Source organism: Propithecus coquereli, unplaced genomic scaffold, assembly GCF_000956105.1.
Source record: "Propithecus coquereli isolate 6110/MARCELLA unplaced genomic scaffold, Pcoq_1.0 Scaffold126, whole genome shotgun sequence".
Classification (NCBI taxonomy): Eukaryota; Metazoa; Chordata; class Mammalia; order Primates; family Indriidae; genus Propithecus; species Propithecus coquereli.
In genome coordinates, this window is record NW_012136747.1 from 4313206 (window position 1) to 4331755 (window position 18550).

The 18550-nt window shown below is 57.3% G+C and overlaps 1 protein-coding gene across 3 annotated transcripts; it reads left to right on the forward strand.

Moving 5' to 3' along the window:
- The first annotated feature begins 326 nt into the window (after window positions 1-326).
- On the forward strand, window positions 327-18117 carry SUN2 (Sad1 and UNC84 domain containing 2). Of its 3 annotated transcripts, XM_012638145.1 has the most exons (19): window positions 327-455; window positions 3221-3368; window positions 4162-4346; window positions 4513-4650; window positions 5103-5198; window positions 5577-5670; window positions 6657-6727; window positions 8875-8999; window positions 11085-11339; window positions 11781-11858; window positions 12344-12387; window positions 12957-13122; window positions 13390-13611; window positions 13915-13999; window positions 14355-14470; window positions 14586-14753; window positions 15042-15134; window positions 16629-16782; window positions 17904-18117. In XM_012638145.1, the coding sequence occupies exons 2-18, from the start codon at window positions 3247-3249 to the stop codon at window positions 16740-16742; spliced, it is 2172 nt and encodes a 723-aa protein (XP_012493599.1). In that variant the 5' UTR covers window positions 327-455; window positions 3221-3246; the 3' UTR covers window positions 16743-16782; window positions 17904-18117. The 3 variants fall into 3 exon arrangements, with proteins under 3 accessions (XP_012493599.1, XP_012493598.1, XP_012493600.1); XM_012638144.1 differs by having other exon boundaries at window positions 16629-18117; XM_012638146.1 differs by having other exon boundaries at window positions 13918-13999; window positions 16629-18117.
- Window positions 18118-18550: the final 433 nt, after the last annotated feature.

Genomic DNA, 18550 nt, shown 5'->3' on the forward strand with positions numbered 1-18550 from the left:
GGTCGCAGCCTGCCCCGCGCCTCCCACGCGCGGACTGCAAGGCGGGGCGCGCTGGGCAGCCAGGCCCACGCGGGGGGCGGAGCGAGCCGGGGGCCTTTGTGTTCAAACCGGCCAATGGGCGGCGGCGGTGGGCGGTGACGGCCGGCGGGGCATGGCCAATGGGCTGCGGCCTGTCAGCGTTGACTGACAGGCGCACACATACACACTCGGCCACGCGCGCGCCGCCGGGCCCCACTCGCGCAGCGCGGGCCTCAGCCGGTCTCATTGTCCGCCAGCCCCGCGTCGTCCCGCGTCGCCGCTCCCCGCGCGCCCGCGCGCTCCGGGCCCGGACGGGCCGCCGCCTCGGTCCTGCGTTCAGCGCCGCCCGCGGGATCCCGACGCGTGAAGGGGGCGCGCCCGGGCGGCGCGGCGGGCCTCGGACGTCCCGGCCCCGCACGGACTAGCCGCGGCAGCAGGTAACTGCGAGCGGGCGCGCGGGGCGAGGGTAGTGGGCCTGCCTCCCAGCGGGCCCTGGCCCGGCCTGACCCCGGGGTCACCGTCGGGCCGTCCCGGCCGGGGCCGAGCTGCCAGGCCTGCTTCTTCCTCTCCGGGCCAAGCTGGGCCGGGCTCCAGCCCCCGCCCGGCGCACGCCCCTGGGCCGGTCGGGAAGGGCCAGCGCCGTGCCAAGGCCGGCCGCCTGACTCATCGCCTGGCCGGCCCCAGCCCCTAGGGCGGGCCGCCCCACTGGTCAGCCGGGAGGGCGGTGTCTGCAGGCGGGACTTTCCTGGGCAGCCTCCCGGGAGGAGGGGAGCAAAGACTCGGCTGCCCCAAACCGGCCCAGGGCAGTGCCTACAGTTTTTGTGCCAGACGGGCAGTTTCCAGGGACAGGCAGTTTCCTGTCTCTGCCGCCGCCTGTCAGAACTCTGGGACAGGAGGAAGGCCCATTTCGCTCAGTTCTAAAACAAAACAAAACAAAGCAAATGGGGGGCGGGGTGTGCCTTAGAGCGAGAGCCAGGAAGGCGAGCTTTTCGTGACAATTTCTGCAGGTTCAACCCCGCCGAGTGAGGTGGTGGGGTAGCACCCGGAGCGTTTGGCAGCTCCCACACGGGATGTAGTGTGACCGTGCCTGGGGAGTGAAAATGTCACGAGGAAGATGCCCAAGATCTAGGATAAGTCTGAATATTGATGAATACTGCCATATACGTTTGCGATGGGGACAGGAGGGATGGAATTGAGAAAAGGTAGCTCAGCTCAGAAGTGGGTATGTTTTGTTTGAGGGTTTCCTAGCCGATTGTGCGAGTGTGGGAGGAGGTCTGTTCTGGAATGCAAAAGATTTGAGTTCCTAGAGACTCGCCTCTTGTTTTGGAGAATGGGGCCTCCACCTTTTTCATTTTGTGAAACCCAGACTCAATGGGAAACTGTTTTGTGATACCAGGACCCTGCAGGAAAGACTAAGAGGCATGTCTGGGAGTTCTGGGAGGGTGGAGGCAGGTGCTGACAGCTTTCAGCACCCCCCATCACCTCTGGCAGAATATTTAGATTTTTACCAGCAGCAGCTTGGGTGCCGTGTAAACATGTTGCCTTGTTCCTGCCAGGGCGAAGGCTCCATCTACTTCAGCAGGGTAGAGGTTAAGAGGAAGAGCCCTTTGTGGGCATCTGGAGCTTTGGGTGGGGGAGGGCAGTTGTGGGGGTGGGATGACCTTATAAGGAGTGGAATACAGGCAAGGACCCAGGCCAACTTCCTGCTTTGGCTACTACCAATGGGTCCCTTTACCAACACAGTGCAAACCAGGGAGGGATGCCAGATGGGCACCCTACCTGGGAAGATGCCAATAAGGCCAAGACATGAGGCTGCTTGTTTTTCAGAAGAGGACTTTCTAGCTGGACTAACCAGACCTTCTGGTTTCCATAGTCTGGGTTGGGATGTGTTAGTCTACGCCCACCACGCAACCCACAGAACTAGTAATTTAACTGTCAACTAGGAATATTAGAAGTGATAAAAAGTCACAAGTACTAGGAACTCTTGAGTGGGCTTAACATATGACTTTGTAATACGGGACAGCAAAGGAGATTTTGAATTTGGGTTGCTGGAGTTGAAAGGGTTATTAATCTTCATGTCAGAGAGTGCCCACCTTTGGCCAGATCTTTTCATTTTGGCTTCCTTTATCCTCATTATCAATTCTAGAGCCTTGATTTCTGCCCCACGTGGTGGTTGGGACTGACTATAATCCCACACTATGCTCCACCTCCCTGTTTTATTAGTTTGCTAACACATACTTGTTGTGTAATGACTCTGTAGACAGCCTTGTTCTGAGCGTATGCGGCGCTGGCAAAGACTCTAATTGGGGACACACAACACATTCCTGAAAAAACTTGAACACTTTATGGCCAAGTAGAAAGACCTGGGCCCTGCAGCCTGTCAGATCGGAGGTCAAACCTGGGCTCTTGGCTCTGTCACTTGCAGGCCAGGCAAGTGCCCATATCATCTCAGCACCTAGGTTCCTCCCTTGGAGCTGGAAGTGGTTGTACCCGCCTTGCTTGTAAGGATCAGAAATGGGGTGCACAAAGAGCCTGGCATCTAGTAGGCATTTAACTGAGTGTTTTATCATCATCGTCTTATCAAGATGTTGCAGCACTACGTGCACAGAGGGGGCACAGAATACAAGCACCGTCAGAACATAGGCGGGGTGTACTGGGGAAAGGTTTTCTGGAGTCAGGGTTCAACTGGGGCACTGAAACAACGAGGACAGGAGGCAAGCACATGTCGTCTAAGGGAAACACCTAGAGTGAGACTGGACGCGGCTCTAGGGAGAGGGCAGGTGGGACAGCTGCACGGGAGGGCGGGCAGGGCAGGGATCAAAGGCATATGGGTGCCTGTCATGGGCTGGATTCTCTGCTGCTCCTCAGAGGTTGAGGAAGGCCCAGTTCTGGCTCACATGGAGCTCAGCACCAAGGCGGATAAAGACAAGGAAACTGAAAATTAGAAAATCTTGTGGAAAGCACCCTGGAAGAGGCTCCACAATCCCTAAGTGAGGCCGGACATGGACCGCAGCTGGGTGTGCGGCCGGGAGAAGCCTCACAAATCCCCACCCCACCGCCTCTCAGGACCATCTGCACAGAGTGCGGAGGGCGGTTTGTTCTCTGCTGTGAGGCAATGCTTCTGTCTCCCCTCCATGGAGGACCTGGGGACAGCCCCAAGCCTCACTTATGGTTCTCCTCTCTCTCCTAAAACTCTCTTCAGAGGAAGGGTCCACATCCCACCTCATCATGTCCCGAAGAAGCCAGCGCCTTACGCGCTACTCCCAGGGTGACGATGATGGCAGCAGCAGCAGTGGAGGGAGCTCAGTCACCGGGAGCCAGAGCACCCTGTTTAAAGACAGTCCTCTCAGGTAGGGACGCGAGGAAGCACCACAGCCCCGTCCCTCCCACTGCCCCGCAGAGCAGGTGACTTCCTGTTGCAACCTTCATGTCCAGTCAAGGGGGTTCTGCCTTTCTTCACTTCTGTGGGGATGCCAGTCCCCAGCGCCCCTTCCTCTCCCCGTCCTGTAAGGCAGCGCTGCTGCCCTCAGCGCTTGAGGACAGGAAGTGGGGAGAGGCAGCTCGGGCATAAGCCAGGCAGGAAACCCCAAAGCTGCAAGCTGGGCTCACAGGAACCCCTTCTGCTCTGGTGCGGCGCGGCACTCTGACCGTCCTTCCTGGACCCACGCCCGTGTCTCACCACCTGTCGGGCCTCCGCAGCTGGCCAGCGCCACAGCTGAGGAGAGGAACAAGTCCTCAGGGCCCTGGCAGACGAGCTGAGGCGGGCACCGGCCTGGTTGTCCTGCCCCTCGCAGGCGTGAGGCCCAGATTCCAGGCCGGTGAGGTTGGGTAGGCTCTAGGAGGCCAGGTCGGGTTTGGCGAGGTGTTCAGTGGGTTGTAAAAATTACTAAGCCATTAAGAAGCGCGGGAAGAAACTTTGGCTTCGAAGTTAGAGACTTGGGTTGGAATCCTGCTGACCTTGCCTATCTGCTCGTGGGATTCCGAGATAAGAGGAGCAGAGGAAGTGCCTGCGCTGGGAACAGTCGCGGGAGATGGGCGCTTTGGTTGCCTAGCAACAGGGCCAACCCACGCCCTAGCAGGGCTCCAGTGTTCCCGGCTGGGCTCACCTCCCTGCTCCTGCCTCTGCCCGCGGTTGTGCCACAGGACCTTGAGGAGGAAATCCAGCAACATGAAGCGGCTGTCCCCAGCGCCACAGCTGGGCCCCTCCTCTGATGCCCACACCTCCTACTACAGCGAGTCCATGGTCCGGGAGTCCTACATAGGCAGCCCCCGCGCCGCGTCCCTGGCCCGGAGCGCCCTCGAAGACCTGCACAGCGACCCCTACTGGAGTGAGTGTGGGATCTCTCTCCCCGGCTTTGCGTCCTCTGAGATGCTCCTCAGAGTGTCCCTGGGGGTCCTCCGGAATACCCTGCTTCTCAGAGCGCCCCTCTGCCCAGACCCAACTTTGCAGAGACTCTTGGAGCCCAGAAGGGCCCCTCGTTCTTCCCTGAACAGGTGAAGACCTGCGGGTGAGAAGGAGGAGAGGCACAGGTGGCACCGAGAGCAGCAAGGTGAACGGGCTCGCGGAGAGCAAGGTCTCCGAGGACTTCCTCGGCTCTTCTTCTGGCTACTCCTCCGAGGATGACTATGTGGGTAGGCAATGCTTCCTCCCTCCTCGAGCAGGACCTGTGGCTGGGGCGGGGGGGGGCACGGGAAGCCTGGGCAAGGAGCACTCGGGGAGCTTGAAAGAGCAAGGCAGGTGGCGGGCAGTTGGGCACACAGCCCGCACCTCTGCTGGGGCCTGTGGTGGCCTCCCCACCCTGGGCTGTGACTGCTGCTCACATCTCTGCCTGCCCCACCCCCTCTAGCTTGTGTGGGCAACCTAAGGCCAGCACTGTCCCGTGGAGCTCATTTCCAGCACTTTAATGTGGGGCTTCACACATAGTAGGTGGTCAGCAATCCTCTGTGAAATGCGTGACTGACCCCTTAGGTGATGTGTGGTCTCGGTTCACAGAAGACAGCGAAGGGAGGAGAGACAGTCTCCACATCACGAGGCTTGAAAGAGACGGCCAGCTGAGCTGGTTTCCTTTCCTCTTTCGCTGCAGGCTACTCAGACACAGACCAGCAGAGTTCAGGGTCGAGGTTAAGGAGCGCCGTCTCACAGGCAGGCTCCTTTCTCTGGATGGTGGTCACTTCTCCAGGTAGGTGCTGGCTAAGCTGCACTCAGTTCCTTCCACTCTCTACAGCGATAACTTCGAACCCATGTCTCTGCAGCTGAGCATCCGGCCCATACAGAGAGACTGTAGGACCATCCGGGAAAGCATGTTCTAGAATAATCACTGGGAGCCCAGATTCTGGGGAACATCCTGGCTTGGAAGGGCAGAAGCAGCTGCAGAACAGGACAGAGGGCGTGGGCAGAGTGGGCAGGTGGGACCAGAGGGACTGGGTCACTGTCAGACAGGACACAGACACATGGCCGGTGGGTGTCGGGGTGGGGGCAGGGAGGACGGCAGATGGGTGGAGAGAGCAGTGCTCCAAACTGTGATGTGACACCTTAGGCTTCATGGTCACCTTCTCAGGCCGGCTCTTCGGACTTCTCTACTGGTGGTTTGGTACCACCTGGTACCGCCTGACGACGGCTGCCTCTCTCCTGGACGTCTTCGTTTTAACCAGGTGAGCGAGACTCCAGCCTTGACAGTGAATCAGAAAGCCCTGGGCCGGAAGGGACTGATAAAGTCCCGAGCTGGAGTGGTCGTTACTCCGAAGGCTCTTCCCCGTTCACCTGGAGCTGTTGTCAGGGAGCACGGAGCGGCCTCTGCAGAGTCCACCTCTCCTGATAGGGGGGACTCAGAGTCAGGGTTTGCTCCCCAAATCCATACCTGTGGGGCAGTGTTCTGCAACACGGGTTCTTGTTTCGTCTTAGACAATTCCCACTAAACCACTCCAATCAAAGCCACTTCGGATTCTCGGATAACGGGTGGCTTTCTTCCTGCTGGTTAGGCCGGTAGGCTCCAGCCGAGAAGTGGGGTTTCCCAGAAAGTCCATTTTCCCTCTTGGGCCTGGGAAGGTCTAGACCCCCAAGGTCCCCTTCATGGTCAGAAGCCACAGAGAGGTGCTGCCTGAGGATGCTTTAGGTTACTTCTCCAAGGCCCTAACCCAGCAGAACCAGGATCTGGGAAGGTACCCCGAGCAGAGGGAAGGAGACTGAAGCGAGAAGTCAGGGTCCTTCTGGCCATAATCTAGGTCTGGGTGGGCAGCGGCTCCGTCCAGAAGAGGGGCAAGGACAGATTTGTGTCTCCAAAAAAAAGTTCCTTTTTTCTTCTAAAAGAAAATATTGTTTGTCTGAGGAGTTACTTTGTTTTTCTATATTTGCTTACTTAGAGGACCTCTCTGTATAAAAATTTGGGGTTTTTCAAAGACCACGCTATTTATTTTTAATAACATCAACAAAATTCACAGTCACAGTTGTCCCTGTCACTCCAAGGGCTGCAGGTAAGGCTCTGAAGTGTCCTGTCCGGCCCAGCACCATAAGCTCAAGGGTTGCCCCCAGCTCTACTTCGGGTCAGGAAAAAAACCTCAAGGGACTCCCCGGGGATCGGAGAGGCCTGGGCCCCCATTCACGTCTCTGCCTCCCTGTCTTGCCCTCCCTCGGGCTCCAGGCGCTTCTCATCCCTGAAGACATTCCTCCGGTTCCTGCTGCTCCTGCTGCTTCTGACCTGCCTGACGTACGGTGAGCCTGCGCGCCTGGGGCGGGCACTGGGGGACAGCCAGAGGGGTGGGAGCGGAAGGTGGCAGGCGCTGGCACCCAGCAGAGACGTACACAGCAGATGGGTGGTGACCCTTGGCAGACAGGGAAGGAAGCAGGATGGGGAGTGGGGACAGACTGAGCCTGGGCAAGGCCTGAGCCCCAGGCATTGGGCTTACCTTCCATGGCTGTCCTTGCCTGGGTTCTGTCCTGACTGAGGCTGCCCCTGCTCAGGGCGTCCTGGGACCAAAAGGGGAAATGCCCCAATCTACTGATCTTGCCCTAAACTGGGCAGCCACACGATGCTGCAGGGCATCTTCGGAGCATCCTTTGTGCTACCCTGGTCAGGAACACACCCTAGCACAGCAGCGTGTGGTAAAAAGCAGGGACGCTGACGCCATCGTTATTTGCAGTCATTCTCCCTCCACAGGCTGTGTGAGTGAATTATTTTTATAAGATCAAGTTAAATCTTTAGCTGTCTTTAAGGTAAAAACAATAAAATAGGCCGGGCGTGGTGGCTCACGCCTGTAATCCTAGCACTTTGGGAGGCCAAGACGGGAGGATCACTCGTGGCCAGGAGTTTGAGACCAGCCTGAGCAAGAGCGAGACCCCATCTCTAATAAAAATAGAAAAATCAGCTGGACGTGGTGTCGTGTGGCTGTAGTCCCAGCTACTCGGGAGACTGAGACAGGAGGATCACTTGAGCCCAGGAGTTTGAGGTCGCTGTGAGCTGTGATGATGCTACTGCACTCTAGCTTGGGCAACACAGTGAGACTCTGTCTCAAAACAAAACAAAACAAAAACGAGTTAAGTAGTAAAGAGCAATAAGTGCCTCTTTTTATGCCAATAGCGTCATTTGCCAGCTGCATGGTTCCAGTCCCCAGCACAGACATGTTTATAGAGACAGTTTGTGTTCAGCGTTTCTTTCAACAACTTCTCCGGTTTCAGTGTCATGAGAGTTGCTCCAGAGCTCCAGGCTCAATTCTAATGATTGAACCAATTTATAATTAAAGACCATGCCTTATTTTCTTTTTAGAGAGTTGGTTTTATAGGTTTAGCATCTATTCAACTTGTATATCTTTTATTAATAACTGGGTAGAGCATTTTTCCAAACGTTGGTTTCCTTTTTGTGTTTCCTGTTACTAAAACAGCTTGTTCGTATCCAGCGGAAACTGGGCATCGCCCCTAAAATAATAATGATCCTTTATAACTGCATAGCATTTTATCCAGAGAGCACTTTCCCATGCATTACAAGTTTAATTTGGCTTCACCGTGCCCTCGTGGGGTTGGAAGAGCCAATGCCATGATCACATCACGTGGAGATACGCGTGGAGAGGGCTGAGTGACCTGCTCAGGGAGAGCTTCACTGAGGGCCGCGTTCACGCCGGGCTCCAAGCCCAGTGAGCCTGTGTGTCCCCTTGCACCTGCCAATGGCTGATGCTGAGTGGCAAGCATGGGGTCTCACCAGGATAGGGAACCCTCAGCCAATATGTCTTCCAGGTTCTCTCCTCTCCCCGCCTCGCCCCCACCCCGGCCACGGAGCTCAGGAGTAAACAGGTCACAAACAGATGGCCCCTAAAGCAAGACCTGAGTGTCCCTGTGTGGCTGCAGCTTGGTGCTCTTGTTCTGGGGCCGCACGCAGCCTCTCTTAGAGGGGAGGCACATTCTGTTCCAGAGATCCTCAGCCCTGCAGCCCATTTGGGGCCATGTGGGGAGCGTTTAAAACCCTCCCGTGCAGGGGCCCCAGCCCAGGCCAATTAACTGCTCTCTGCAGGGCCAGGGGCTGGTTGTTTGAAAGCTCTGCAGGTGATGCTGATGTACAGCCAGGGCTGAGAACCACCACCGGAGGCCTTTGGCTTCTACCCCTGGGCATCCCTCACTCGTTAAAGCTGTTTTCTCCCAGGATTGGGCGGGGTGGGGAGTGAGGATGCATATGCTCTGAGATTGTCAGGTGGAAGTTGCCGCCGCAGAGAGCGGTGGGCATCTGCATCCCTTGCTTGCCTCCAGCAGTGCCCGCTCCCATGGGTGAGGCAGGCCATGGTGACCGGCAGAGATGAGGCTGCCGCCCTCCCCGGTGTGTGCCTCCTGCTGGAGAGCCCGGCCTGGGTAACCAGCCTCTCCCCTGGGCACAGGTGCCTGGTATTTCTACCCCTATGGGCTGCAGACGTTGCACCCGGCTGTGGTTTCCTGGTGGGCAGCGAAGGACAGCAGGCGGCAGCACGAGGGCTGGGACTCCAGAGACTCACCGCATTTCCAGGTACATGTCTGAGGGTGGGAGGCTCCCAAGAGATTAACAACAATTATGTGACGGTGAAAGGGGCAGACACTCCCGCAGCCTGCCTGACACCTACACACAAAGCCGAGGGATGCTGTCCCAGCTAGGATGTCCCTTTCGTTAACTGTTTGGGTGCAGGTGCCTGGGGGGTCGGTTGCCTGCACTTAAATATGACTCAAAACTGTGTCCAAAAATGAGTTGCCATCCTAAGAAGTACAGAAAACAAAAGGAAAAGGAACCTGATGAATGGTCTCATCTACTCTGTTCCTTTTCAATATAGTTTCACAGACATTTACTGAGCACCTTCTATGAGTAAGGCGATGTCCTGCTTGGGTATCTCTTACCGTAAATAAACCACTGCTAAGATCAGTGGCTTAAAACCACAAAGCATTTCGTTAGCTTATTAATCTATGGGTCATCTGAGTGGCCCTTCTGGTCTGAGCAAGGAAGGACCAGCGATCTTGGCTAGGCTCCCTCGTGCACATGTGTGTCTGTGCGTGTGTGCGCGCGTGCACAGTTGGCTGGTGAGTCAGCTCAGGGTTGGCTGGTGTAGGCCCTTGCCCGGGACAGCTGTGCTCCACGTGCACTTTTGTCACCCAGCAGGCTGGCCCGGGCTTGTGCTCATAGCACCCAGGCCGGGTCCCAAGAGAGAACCAGGGCCAGCCAGACCTTTTGAGGCCTTGATTGAGAACCAGTACACTGTCCCTTCTACCTCGTTCTGTTGGCCGAAGCATATCACAGAGCCAGTCTAGATGCAAGGAGGGGAAATGAACTCCACCTCGCAGCGGGGGAACCTACAACATCATGTTGCAGAGGGTGTGGACACAGGGAGGGGTGAGGGACACTGGCCACGTTTGTGATCTGCCAGAGTCTAAAGATGGGTCGCGCCCAGGCTGCGCCCTCCAGGAGCCGCAGGCAGCACGACCAGCGGTGCGTGCGCACAGGTCCTGGTGCCGACAGAAACTTAAAACTCTCCATCCTCTAATCATAGTTATTTGAACTGCGCTTGCATCTCACTGAATTTAGTTTGGCATCACACTTTTAACTGTCTTTTTCTGTGTGTATTACTTTCTTGACCATGATCTTATTATTTCATAAAATAATGATAGCTTTCATCTATGACTTTTCTGTTTTTAATGATTAATGATACTAAATCCAATTCAATTTCAGAACCACCTTTTCTGTAAAAGGGGGGAAGTAATAAATGAACGCATCTTGTATTTGCTTACATTTGCATGAAGACACCAATGAAAACAGTTGCCTGGTCTGGCAGGGGCAGTGTGAGCGCGCTGGGTGGAGGGGGCAGAGGTTAGGAGCGTGACTTTCTGCTGTGTGCTCGTGCACTTTTTGAGTCATATAAATGTATTGCCTGTTTAAAAAAGGGAAATTCTAAAAATCACAAACTCTGCCACTCAGCAGCTGCCTACCTTTAATTGACAGCTGACAGACTATGTTTTATAATTTCTCTTGGCAAAGATTTTGTTGTTAAGCCAACAAGGTTCTCAAAATTCTTGACACACTATCAAATGCCACCCTCAGGTCCAAATGACTTTTATTCCATCTTTTCTTTAACATCCAGTTAAAGAGGAAAAAGAAAATGTTTTCAAATTATCTTATCTTCTAGCTATAGTCACCTACGGAAGGAGTGACAGCTGTTGAGAGTTGCTCTCTCGCACCTGTAGGAGGAGGGGAGGGGGTGACTTGAGCCCAGCAGGTCACCTGGCCTCCTGCGGCCACCCTGCAGCTTCTCTAGTCCTCTTCTTGGACTGTCCCTGCACTCAGACCCTCTCCCCGGCCTACCTTCACTGCTCCTGGGGGATCAGACGCCCACCCCGTGGCCTCAGGGACCCTGCTCTGCGTCCGACCCTGCACACGGCACGTCCAGCTCAGAGCTCGGCATTCCCCAGCCCACGCGCTCCAGCTTCCCAGCCCGGCATGTGCTTGCCACGGGGTGCCTCCGGGATCTTCTCCCTTTCTTCCCCCGTCAGCTGTATCAGAGTGGTCTTCCGCAAGTGCTGTCATCTGAGTGTCCCTCACCCCTGTGGCTCTCTCTCCCTACCCTGCCAGGCTGAGCAGCACATTCTGTCCCGGGTGCACTCTCTGGAACGACGTCTGGAAGCTCTTGCTGCTGAATTTTCCTCCAACTGGCAGAAGGAGGCCCTGCGGCTGGAACGCTTGGAGCTGTGGCAGGGGGCTGCTGGCCACGGAGGCAGTGGTGGCCTGAGCCATGAGGACACCCTGGCACTGCTGGAGGGGCTAGTGAACCGCCGCGAGGCTGCCCTGAAGGAGGACTTGCGCAGGGACGCCGCTTCCCGCCTGCAGGTGGGGGCAGAGTGCCTCAGGGTGGGAGCTGAGTGTCGTGTGGGTGACACCCATGGGAACGCACGGCTGTTGGCAGGTGGGGCGGAGGGCGGAGAGCGAGCAGATGTCACTTGGGATTGGACAGCTCTGCCATTTGGCAGTTACTCCCCTCACTAGGCCTCAGTTTCCTCCTCTTTAAAATGGAGACTATCACATCTCCCCGCTCTCCGAGTTGTGAGACGTGCGATCGCGGGGCCCTGGCACGGCACCCGCTGCACTGAGCGTGCGCAGGAGATGAAGTGGGAGTCTTGCATGCTTCAGGGATGCGCTGGAACATAAAGGCCCGGAACTGAAGCTTTGAAAGCAAACAGACCTGGCTTGAATTCTAATTATGCCACTTCCTAGCCGTAAGGGCCCTCCAAGCTCAACTCTGATCTTGGGCCCACTCTTCATGTCCAATAGGAAGAACTGGCCACCCTGCGAGCAGAACATCAACAAGACGCAGAAGACCTCTTCAAGAAGATCGTCCAAGCCTCCCAGGTCGGTGGGCTTGGGATGCTGAGGGGCTGCGATGGGGTCCTGATCCAATTCAACGTGTTCTTGGACTGAGAGAAACACCTCAGCCCCCTTGGCCCTTTGGAAGGGGCTGCTTCGATGTTGAGTGGGGAGGGGGTGCAGTCCCCGACTTGTGGGCTTGACCCGGGCCTGCCTCAGCTGGAACGCTCTGCAGGGACACCCTGGGATGTGTTGGGGGCAGAGCAGCCCACTGTCCTGGGCGTGCGCGTGCTGAACGAATGGATGACGGACAAATGCCTGAGTGTGTCAGACCCGGAGCCAGCTTCTCATAAGGACTTTGACCAGGGGGCCAGTTTGATTTAGGGTTAGGGGTTAGTATGCTGCAGGGGTCAGGAGACCCCAGAGCAGGGACGTGGTTAAGCAAAGATTCTGACAGAGCAGATCCAACTCCGGGAGACAGATTTCTGAGCTTGGTAATTTTTGTATTTGTCCCTTCTTCCTGCTCACAGGAGTCTGAGGCTCGTATGCATCAGCTGAAGTCAGAGTGGCAAAGGTAACACGTGCCGCCAGCTGGCCTGGGCCTGCTCTTCCCCAGCTGCCCCACCCGCCCCCTGCAAGCAGGACTGGGGAGCAGAGCCCCAGAGCAAAGTTCTGATCCTGTTGCCAAGCAGAGAGGCGATGGCCGAAACCTAGCTCAGGACCCCTGCTTAGAGCTTGTCTTTGAGGTGCCCGGGAGGTTGGCAGGGTCGCCGAGGCAGGAGGCAGCACTGTGGTAGGATCGGGATTCATTTGTAGACACACTGTCTTTTCTTACAGCCTCACGTCTCAGGTGTCCGCACTTGTCAAGGACGTGAGAGGCTGAGGCAGAGGAAACACCAACTCTGGGCTTAGGAAGGGCGCAGGATCAGAATTAGCTCCTTGGGACAGGCAAGCCAGTTCCCAGGCACCTGTGCTGTGTTCTACAGCCAGACTCTCCAGGGGAGACCGTGCCCTCTTGCGTTCACGATGGGTGGTAGGCACACGCCCTCATAACAGGGGCCAGCTGGGGGGTCTTCTTTCTTCTCAGCATGGCCTTACCACCGACAAGAGATCCAAGGCTTACTCTTCTCTTTCTGGGTCTAGGATGACCCAGGAGTCCTTCCGGGAGAGCTCCGTGAAGGAGCTGGGGCGGCTGGAGGACCAGCTGGCGGGCCTGCGGCAGGAGCTGGCAGCCCTGACCCTGAAGCAGAGCTCAGTGGCGGATGAAGTGGGCCTGCTGCCTCAGCAGATCCAGGCTGTGCGGGATGACGTGAGTGGGAACGCTGTCTCCTCTGAGACCATGCACCCTGGGGGTCTGCCCAGCAGGTGCCTCTGGCCCACGCGTTGGCTCTCTTTGTTGGGTGTTCTTCCTGTCTTTCTATCCATACCGGTGGGGGTTGCTCGTAAATCTTTCCTCCAGTGGCTCCCTCCTCCCCTAACCCTGCTGCCAAACTGAGCACTGCCCTGCCCTGGCCTTGCCATAGCAGCTCCTGCTGTCCCTGCAACCTCCCAGGTGACACCTTTTTTTGGTGCCTAGGTGGAATCTCAGTTCCCTGCCTGGATCAGTCAGTTCCTCCTCCGAGGTGGGGGAACTCGCACTGGGCTTCTTCAGAGAGAGGAGATGCAAGCTCAGCTGCAAGAGCTGGAGAGCAAGATCCTCGCCCACGTTGCACAGATGCAGGGCAAGTCAGCCAGGGAGGCTGCAGCCTCCCTGGGACTGACGCTGCAAAAAGAAGGCGTGATCGGGGTGACAGAGGAGGTGAGGACCACATGCCACCCCCCAAACACACACACGCACGCACACAGCTCTCCTCCCTGGGAGCTATAGACCGGGACGGTCCCACGCTACCAGCTCCTTGGTATCCTCCGCGACAAAAGTGCCATGCAGGAGCCCCATGTGCTTTGGGGCTGCTGTGGGTGGGTGGACATACACCCATCTCTGGCTGAGCACCAGCACAGTGCAGGCAGAGGAGGGTCAGTCCTTACGTCCCTGGCCCATGGCAGTGGGGTGCAGGTGGACAAGTCTTCTCCCCGCTGCAACGGCCCCACCCCCGTGTTTCAGCAGGTGCACCGCATTGTGAAGCAAGCCCTGCAGCGCTACAGCGAGGACCGCATCGGGATGGTGGACTATGCCCTGGAATCCGGAGGTGTGTGTGCCACTTTTCTCGTTTCGCCTTGTCCTGGTCCCTGCAGTGGCTGGTCCCCTGGCATCTGCTGGGCCAGCTGAGGTGCTAAGCAAGCAAGGCTTGAGGGCAGCAGACCCCCTGACCTGGAACTCACGACACAGGCCAGTGGCAGTACAGGGGAGTCAGTGTCCCCAGCACCATCCTAGGCTGGGGGAGAGGCTACGGTGACAGCATCTCTGGCAGTCTGGGTTAGGGCTAAAGATGAGGCGTGGGGCATCTGCCTCCATCCTCAGTGAGGAGAAGGGCGATGCCGGAGTGGGTTGTCCGGGTCCTCGTTCCCTGCGGGAGCCCACCCTGCCCTCCTTTCCCATCCCAGGGGCCAGCGTTATCAGCACCCGATGCTCCGAGACCTATGAGACCAAGACGGCCCTCCTCAGCCTGTTCGGCATCCCCCTGTGGTACCACTCCCAGTCACCCCGGGTCATCCTCCAGGTGGGCACCCAGTGAGGACAGCAGTGGGGCTCTGAGCACACTGGGGACAGTCCCGCCCTGGGTCAGGGAGAGCCGGATGCGGGCCCTGCCCTGACGTGACTTTCTGCCCCTCCAGCCAGATGTGCATCCAGGCAACTGCTGGGCCTTCCAGGGGCCCCAGGGCTTTGCTGTGGTCCGCCTTTCTGCCCGCATCCGCCCCACGGCTGTCACCTTAGAGCACGTGCCCAAGGCCTTGTCGCCCAACAGCACCATCTCCAGCGCACCCAAGGACTTTGCCATCTTTGTGAGTATCCACTCTTGGGGGACTGGAGGGGCTGCGGGAGGATCCTGTGAGTCTCTCCTTGGCTGGGAGGGAGGGAGGGGATTAGGAAGAGGTGGAGCCAGGGTGGGAGAGGGCACTTCAGGCCCACTTATCTCAGACTTCGGAGGAAGAAACCAAGGCACGGGAGTTCAGTGACTCATCACAGGCCACCTTGGTGCCTGACTTGCTGGTGGGGAGAGTGTCTCTCCCTGCTCCGCACCTACCCCACCCCGACGCCTCTCCCCTCCATCCCTCTGCTCTCTGTTGCAGGGGTTTGATGAAGACCTGCAGCAGGAGGGGACACTTCTTGGCAAGTTCACCTACGATCAGGATGGCGAGCCCATTCAGACCTTTCACTTTCAGGTACGGGTTCTGTTGTGCTAGCGGAGGCGGCACACTCACCTCCCCACGCGGGCAGCGGATGTTTCCCCAGCACTTACTCTGCCAGGCATGGGGTTCAGAGAGGGAGGACACAGCCCCTGCCCTCCCCTCCCCCAGCTCAAGATACAGAACCAGAGGCAACACCCAAATGGGGTGTAAGATGCAGCCTGTAGACATGAGCGCAGGGGAGGCCACTTTCCAGAAGGGCAGCACCAGGGAAGCTTCCTGGAATAGGGCCCCATAGAGGGGAGGTTTATGAGAGAGCTGGGGTTGCCAGGAAAGGAAGGCTGTGAGGGGCATTCTAGAAGGAGCCACCAGCCACAACTTCAGGCAGTGCATGGGGCTGAAACTTAAGCGGGCGGCAGATCTCCTAGGCCCGAGTTAGAAATGCAGATTCCCAGTCTTCAGCCCAGAAGCGCCTGATTCCTTAGGGCTGAGGGGACCCAGGAGCTGGCATTTGAACAAACCACCCAGATGGATCTGAGGCAGCAGCCAAGCCCCACCCAGGGGAGTCCTGGTGTGAGGAATTGGGTGGGGTTGGGGAGAATCTCAAGAGGTGGGCAAGAGACAATGGCAGGAATTTCAGCCCTCAGGGCTGTGGGGGCTGGCACTGCTGTGCTATAGATGACAATATGGTGTGCATTTTGGTAAGGTCACTGTAACCACGTATAAATGGTGGATTGAAGGAGGGCAAGCCTGGAGCCAGGGAGCCCTGTCAGGAGGTGGTTGCAGGGAAGACAGCCAGAACTGATGGGGTCCAAAGGGGATATTGGGAGTGAGGATGGAGACACAGTGGGAAGGTCCTGTACATCAGGTGGGACGGGAGCAGGACTGGCCGAGTTTGAGGCACCTGGGGGACAGTCCAGCAGAGCTGCTGGGGACTAGATGTAAAGACTGAGTTGTCAGCTCCAAGGTGATAACTGAGCCGGGGGAGGGGGGAGGACGAGAGGCTGTGTCGGAAAGGCCAGGAGGAGAGGGGTCGAGCAGGAGCTCGCTAGGCCAGTGGCATCTGTCAAGGTGAGAGTTGCTGCAAACGCTGGCTCAAACACAGGCACAATGAGCATAAGGGACAGGGGCTCCATGGGCACTTAAGAAAGAAAAGAAGAAATTGTGCGTTATGTCAACATCTCTCAAACCCTCTGTGAAGGTGGTTGTATCCATGGATAATGATAAAACAGCCACTATGGATGAATTCATTCCAGTTTTGCATGAATTGTGCTTGTCCTCAGTACCAAGACCATTTTCACGTGGCCCGAGGCCCAGGCCTTAGCGCAGGCTCATGGGTTGGTGGCCCCCTAGGAGCACTGAAGCCCCTGAGGCTCTTTGGCCCACTGGCTGGAAACTGCTCCAGAGACTGAAGACAGGGCTTCTGGAGCCCGGTTCTCTCCAGAGCTGGGAGGAATGGGAAGCCCTCTGCCCTTGGCGAGGCCGTCTCCCTGGACTCTGGAGCTCTCAACCCCCTTCTTCTCTACCCAGGCCCCTCAGATGGCCACATACCAGGTGGTGGAGCTGCGGATCCTGACTAACTGGGGCCACCCCGAGTACACCTGCATCTACCGCTTCAGGGTGCACGGGGAGCCTGCCCACTAGCCCTGCTTTCTCGTGCCTGCCGCCGGCCGCCTGGGAGTGGGTGAGCAGTACCCACCGCTTCCTCCACACGCTTGATCAGCACTCTGACTTTCGGGAGCAAGAGCCAGGAGCGCTGGCCACATGGAGACGAGAAGGCACGGGCAGCTCGAGGCGGCCAGCAGGCTCGGGTGGTTCCTTTCACTCTGCCTTCTGCTCAGGCAGTGCTGAGTGGCGTCCCCTTCCCCCTGGGAGCGTGTACATATGTAGCATATCATGGGGGATGGGGAGGGGGGAGAGGTGAGCTCCGACTGCCCCCTGCCCAGGGTGGGGGGCTGCACCTAGGAGCTGCTGTGGGGGGGCATGTGGAGGAAGCAGGTGCCAAAGCTGTGGGAGGGGTGGCCACCCCCTCCCCTGGCAGGGAAGTGGGACCCTCTGGGAGGAAGGCTCTCGGCACAGGGCAGGATGGGACTGTCCCCAGGCAGGAAGTGCCTGGTGTAGGGCTTCTGGGCTCTTAGAGCAAGACTAGTGCCATCATCCTAGGGAAGCCTGAACCACAGGGTCCCTGAGGAGCATCTATAGAAGCCTGTTATTTGTCCCAGGCAGAAATGGGCCATGGGGCTTCCTGTACCCTAGAGGGGCCTAGCTCTTGCGAGCCTCTGAAGGCTGCTGCCTGTGTGGCTCTGAGGGCCTGGGCCAGCCCTGCAGGCTTCTCCTCTGCAAAGGGGAGTAGTTCCTTTTCTCTCTCCTGGTCCAGTGACACTGCCAATGGTGGTGTCCAGGGTGTCAGGAGGGCTGTCTGCACTTGTACACCCCCAACTGGTCAGGCACTAGTGTCAGGGCCCTACCCTCAGGCTACCCGCTTGGGCTCTTTCAGCTCTTGCTCAGATCCTGTCTCCTTTCTGGCTTGTTCTCTAAGGGGACAGTTGGTAGGGGATGGCTGGCAGAACTTACCCTGGGTAGGGAAGATGAGGAAGGGGCTTTTAGACCTAGCAGGCCCTACTGTATTATGTATATATTTTTCAAGGTCTGTTTTTTAACTGAAAAGCTAAGGGCTTGATTCCTAGCCCCGTTCTGTGGGGCACTGGGTGATACTCGGTTCCTTGTTCCTGGCTGGGGAGGGGGCTTGGGCCTGCGTGGAACAGGCAGGAGGGCTGCTGTGTGGACAGGTGCCCTTTGTTACAGGGCTGGGCCCCGAAGTGGCTCTGGAGCAGGTGGTGGTGAGCAGCTGTTCCTGTCCCTCTATCGCTGGCCCCCTCGGCCCCGCCCCACCCTGCAACGGCCAGGTGGTGTTTTGCGCTCTCCTGTCACAAATGCTGCACTACTGGTTTTTACGTTTTTTATCTCCAGATTCTAATTTATGCCTATGCAAAAAATAAACAATGCCCAGGATCAATGAAATGTGCTTTTTATGTGGCCACTGCTCTTGGGAAAACGAGGGAATGAAGTTTTGGCCAAAGTCATGTCCCCAGATTCCTAAAGTTTAGAGACCAGGACTTTTAGCTAAAACCCAGTTGTGATGGGGAACAGGACCTGAGGCAGGTCTACTCCAGTGTTTCTGGGTCAAGAGTTGGCAGAAGTAGTAGGGTGCCTTTCTTAGCTGTCACTGATACCCCATCACAGAGGAGGGGGCTTCCCTATCAGTGCCATTGAGCAGAAGCAGAAAAAGTTATACACTTACCTACTGGCCCCGTCCACCTGGAGTGCAGGGACTCTCTTCCATGGGAATTAGGTATTTGCCCCTTATACGTGTGGCTGGGCAGGGACAAGGAAGTGGATCCTCTGAACCTCTGGGAGAAATAGGTCCTGAGCTTCCCTGCAAACAGCTCCCC

What these genes read in the sequence shown, in the direction of transcription:
- SUN2 (XM_012638144.1), top strand. Translation starts at nt 3,247, where the DNA reads ATGTCCCGAAGAAGCCAGCGCCTTACGCGCTACTCCCAGGGTGACGAT. An exon ending in GCACAGCGACCCCTACTGGA is followed by an intron (nt 4,347 to 4,512) that starts GTGAGTGTGGGA and finishes TTCCCTGAACAG; the next exon opens with GTGAAGACCTGCGGGTGAGA. An exon ending in CCAAGGACTTTGCCATCTTT is followed by an intron (nt 14,754 to 15,041) that starts GTGAGTATCCAC and finishes TCTCTGTTGCAG; the next exon opens with GGGTTTGATGAAGACCTGCA.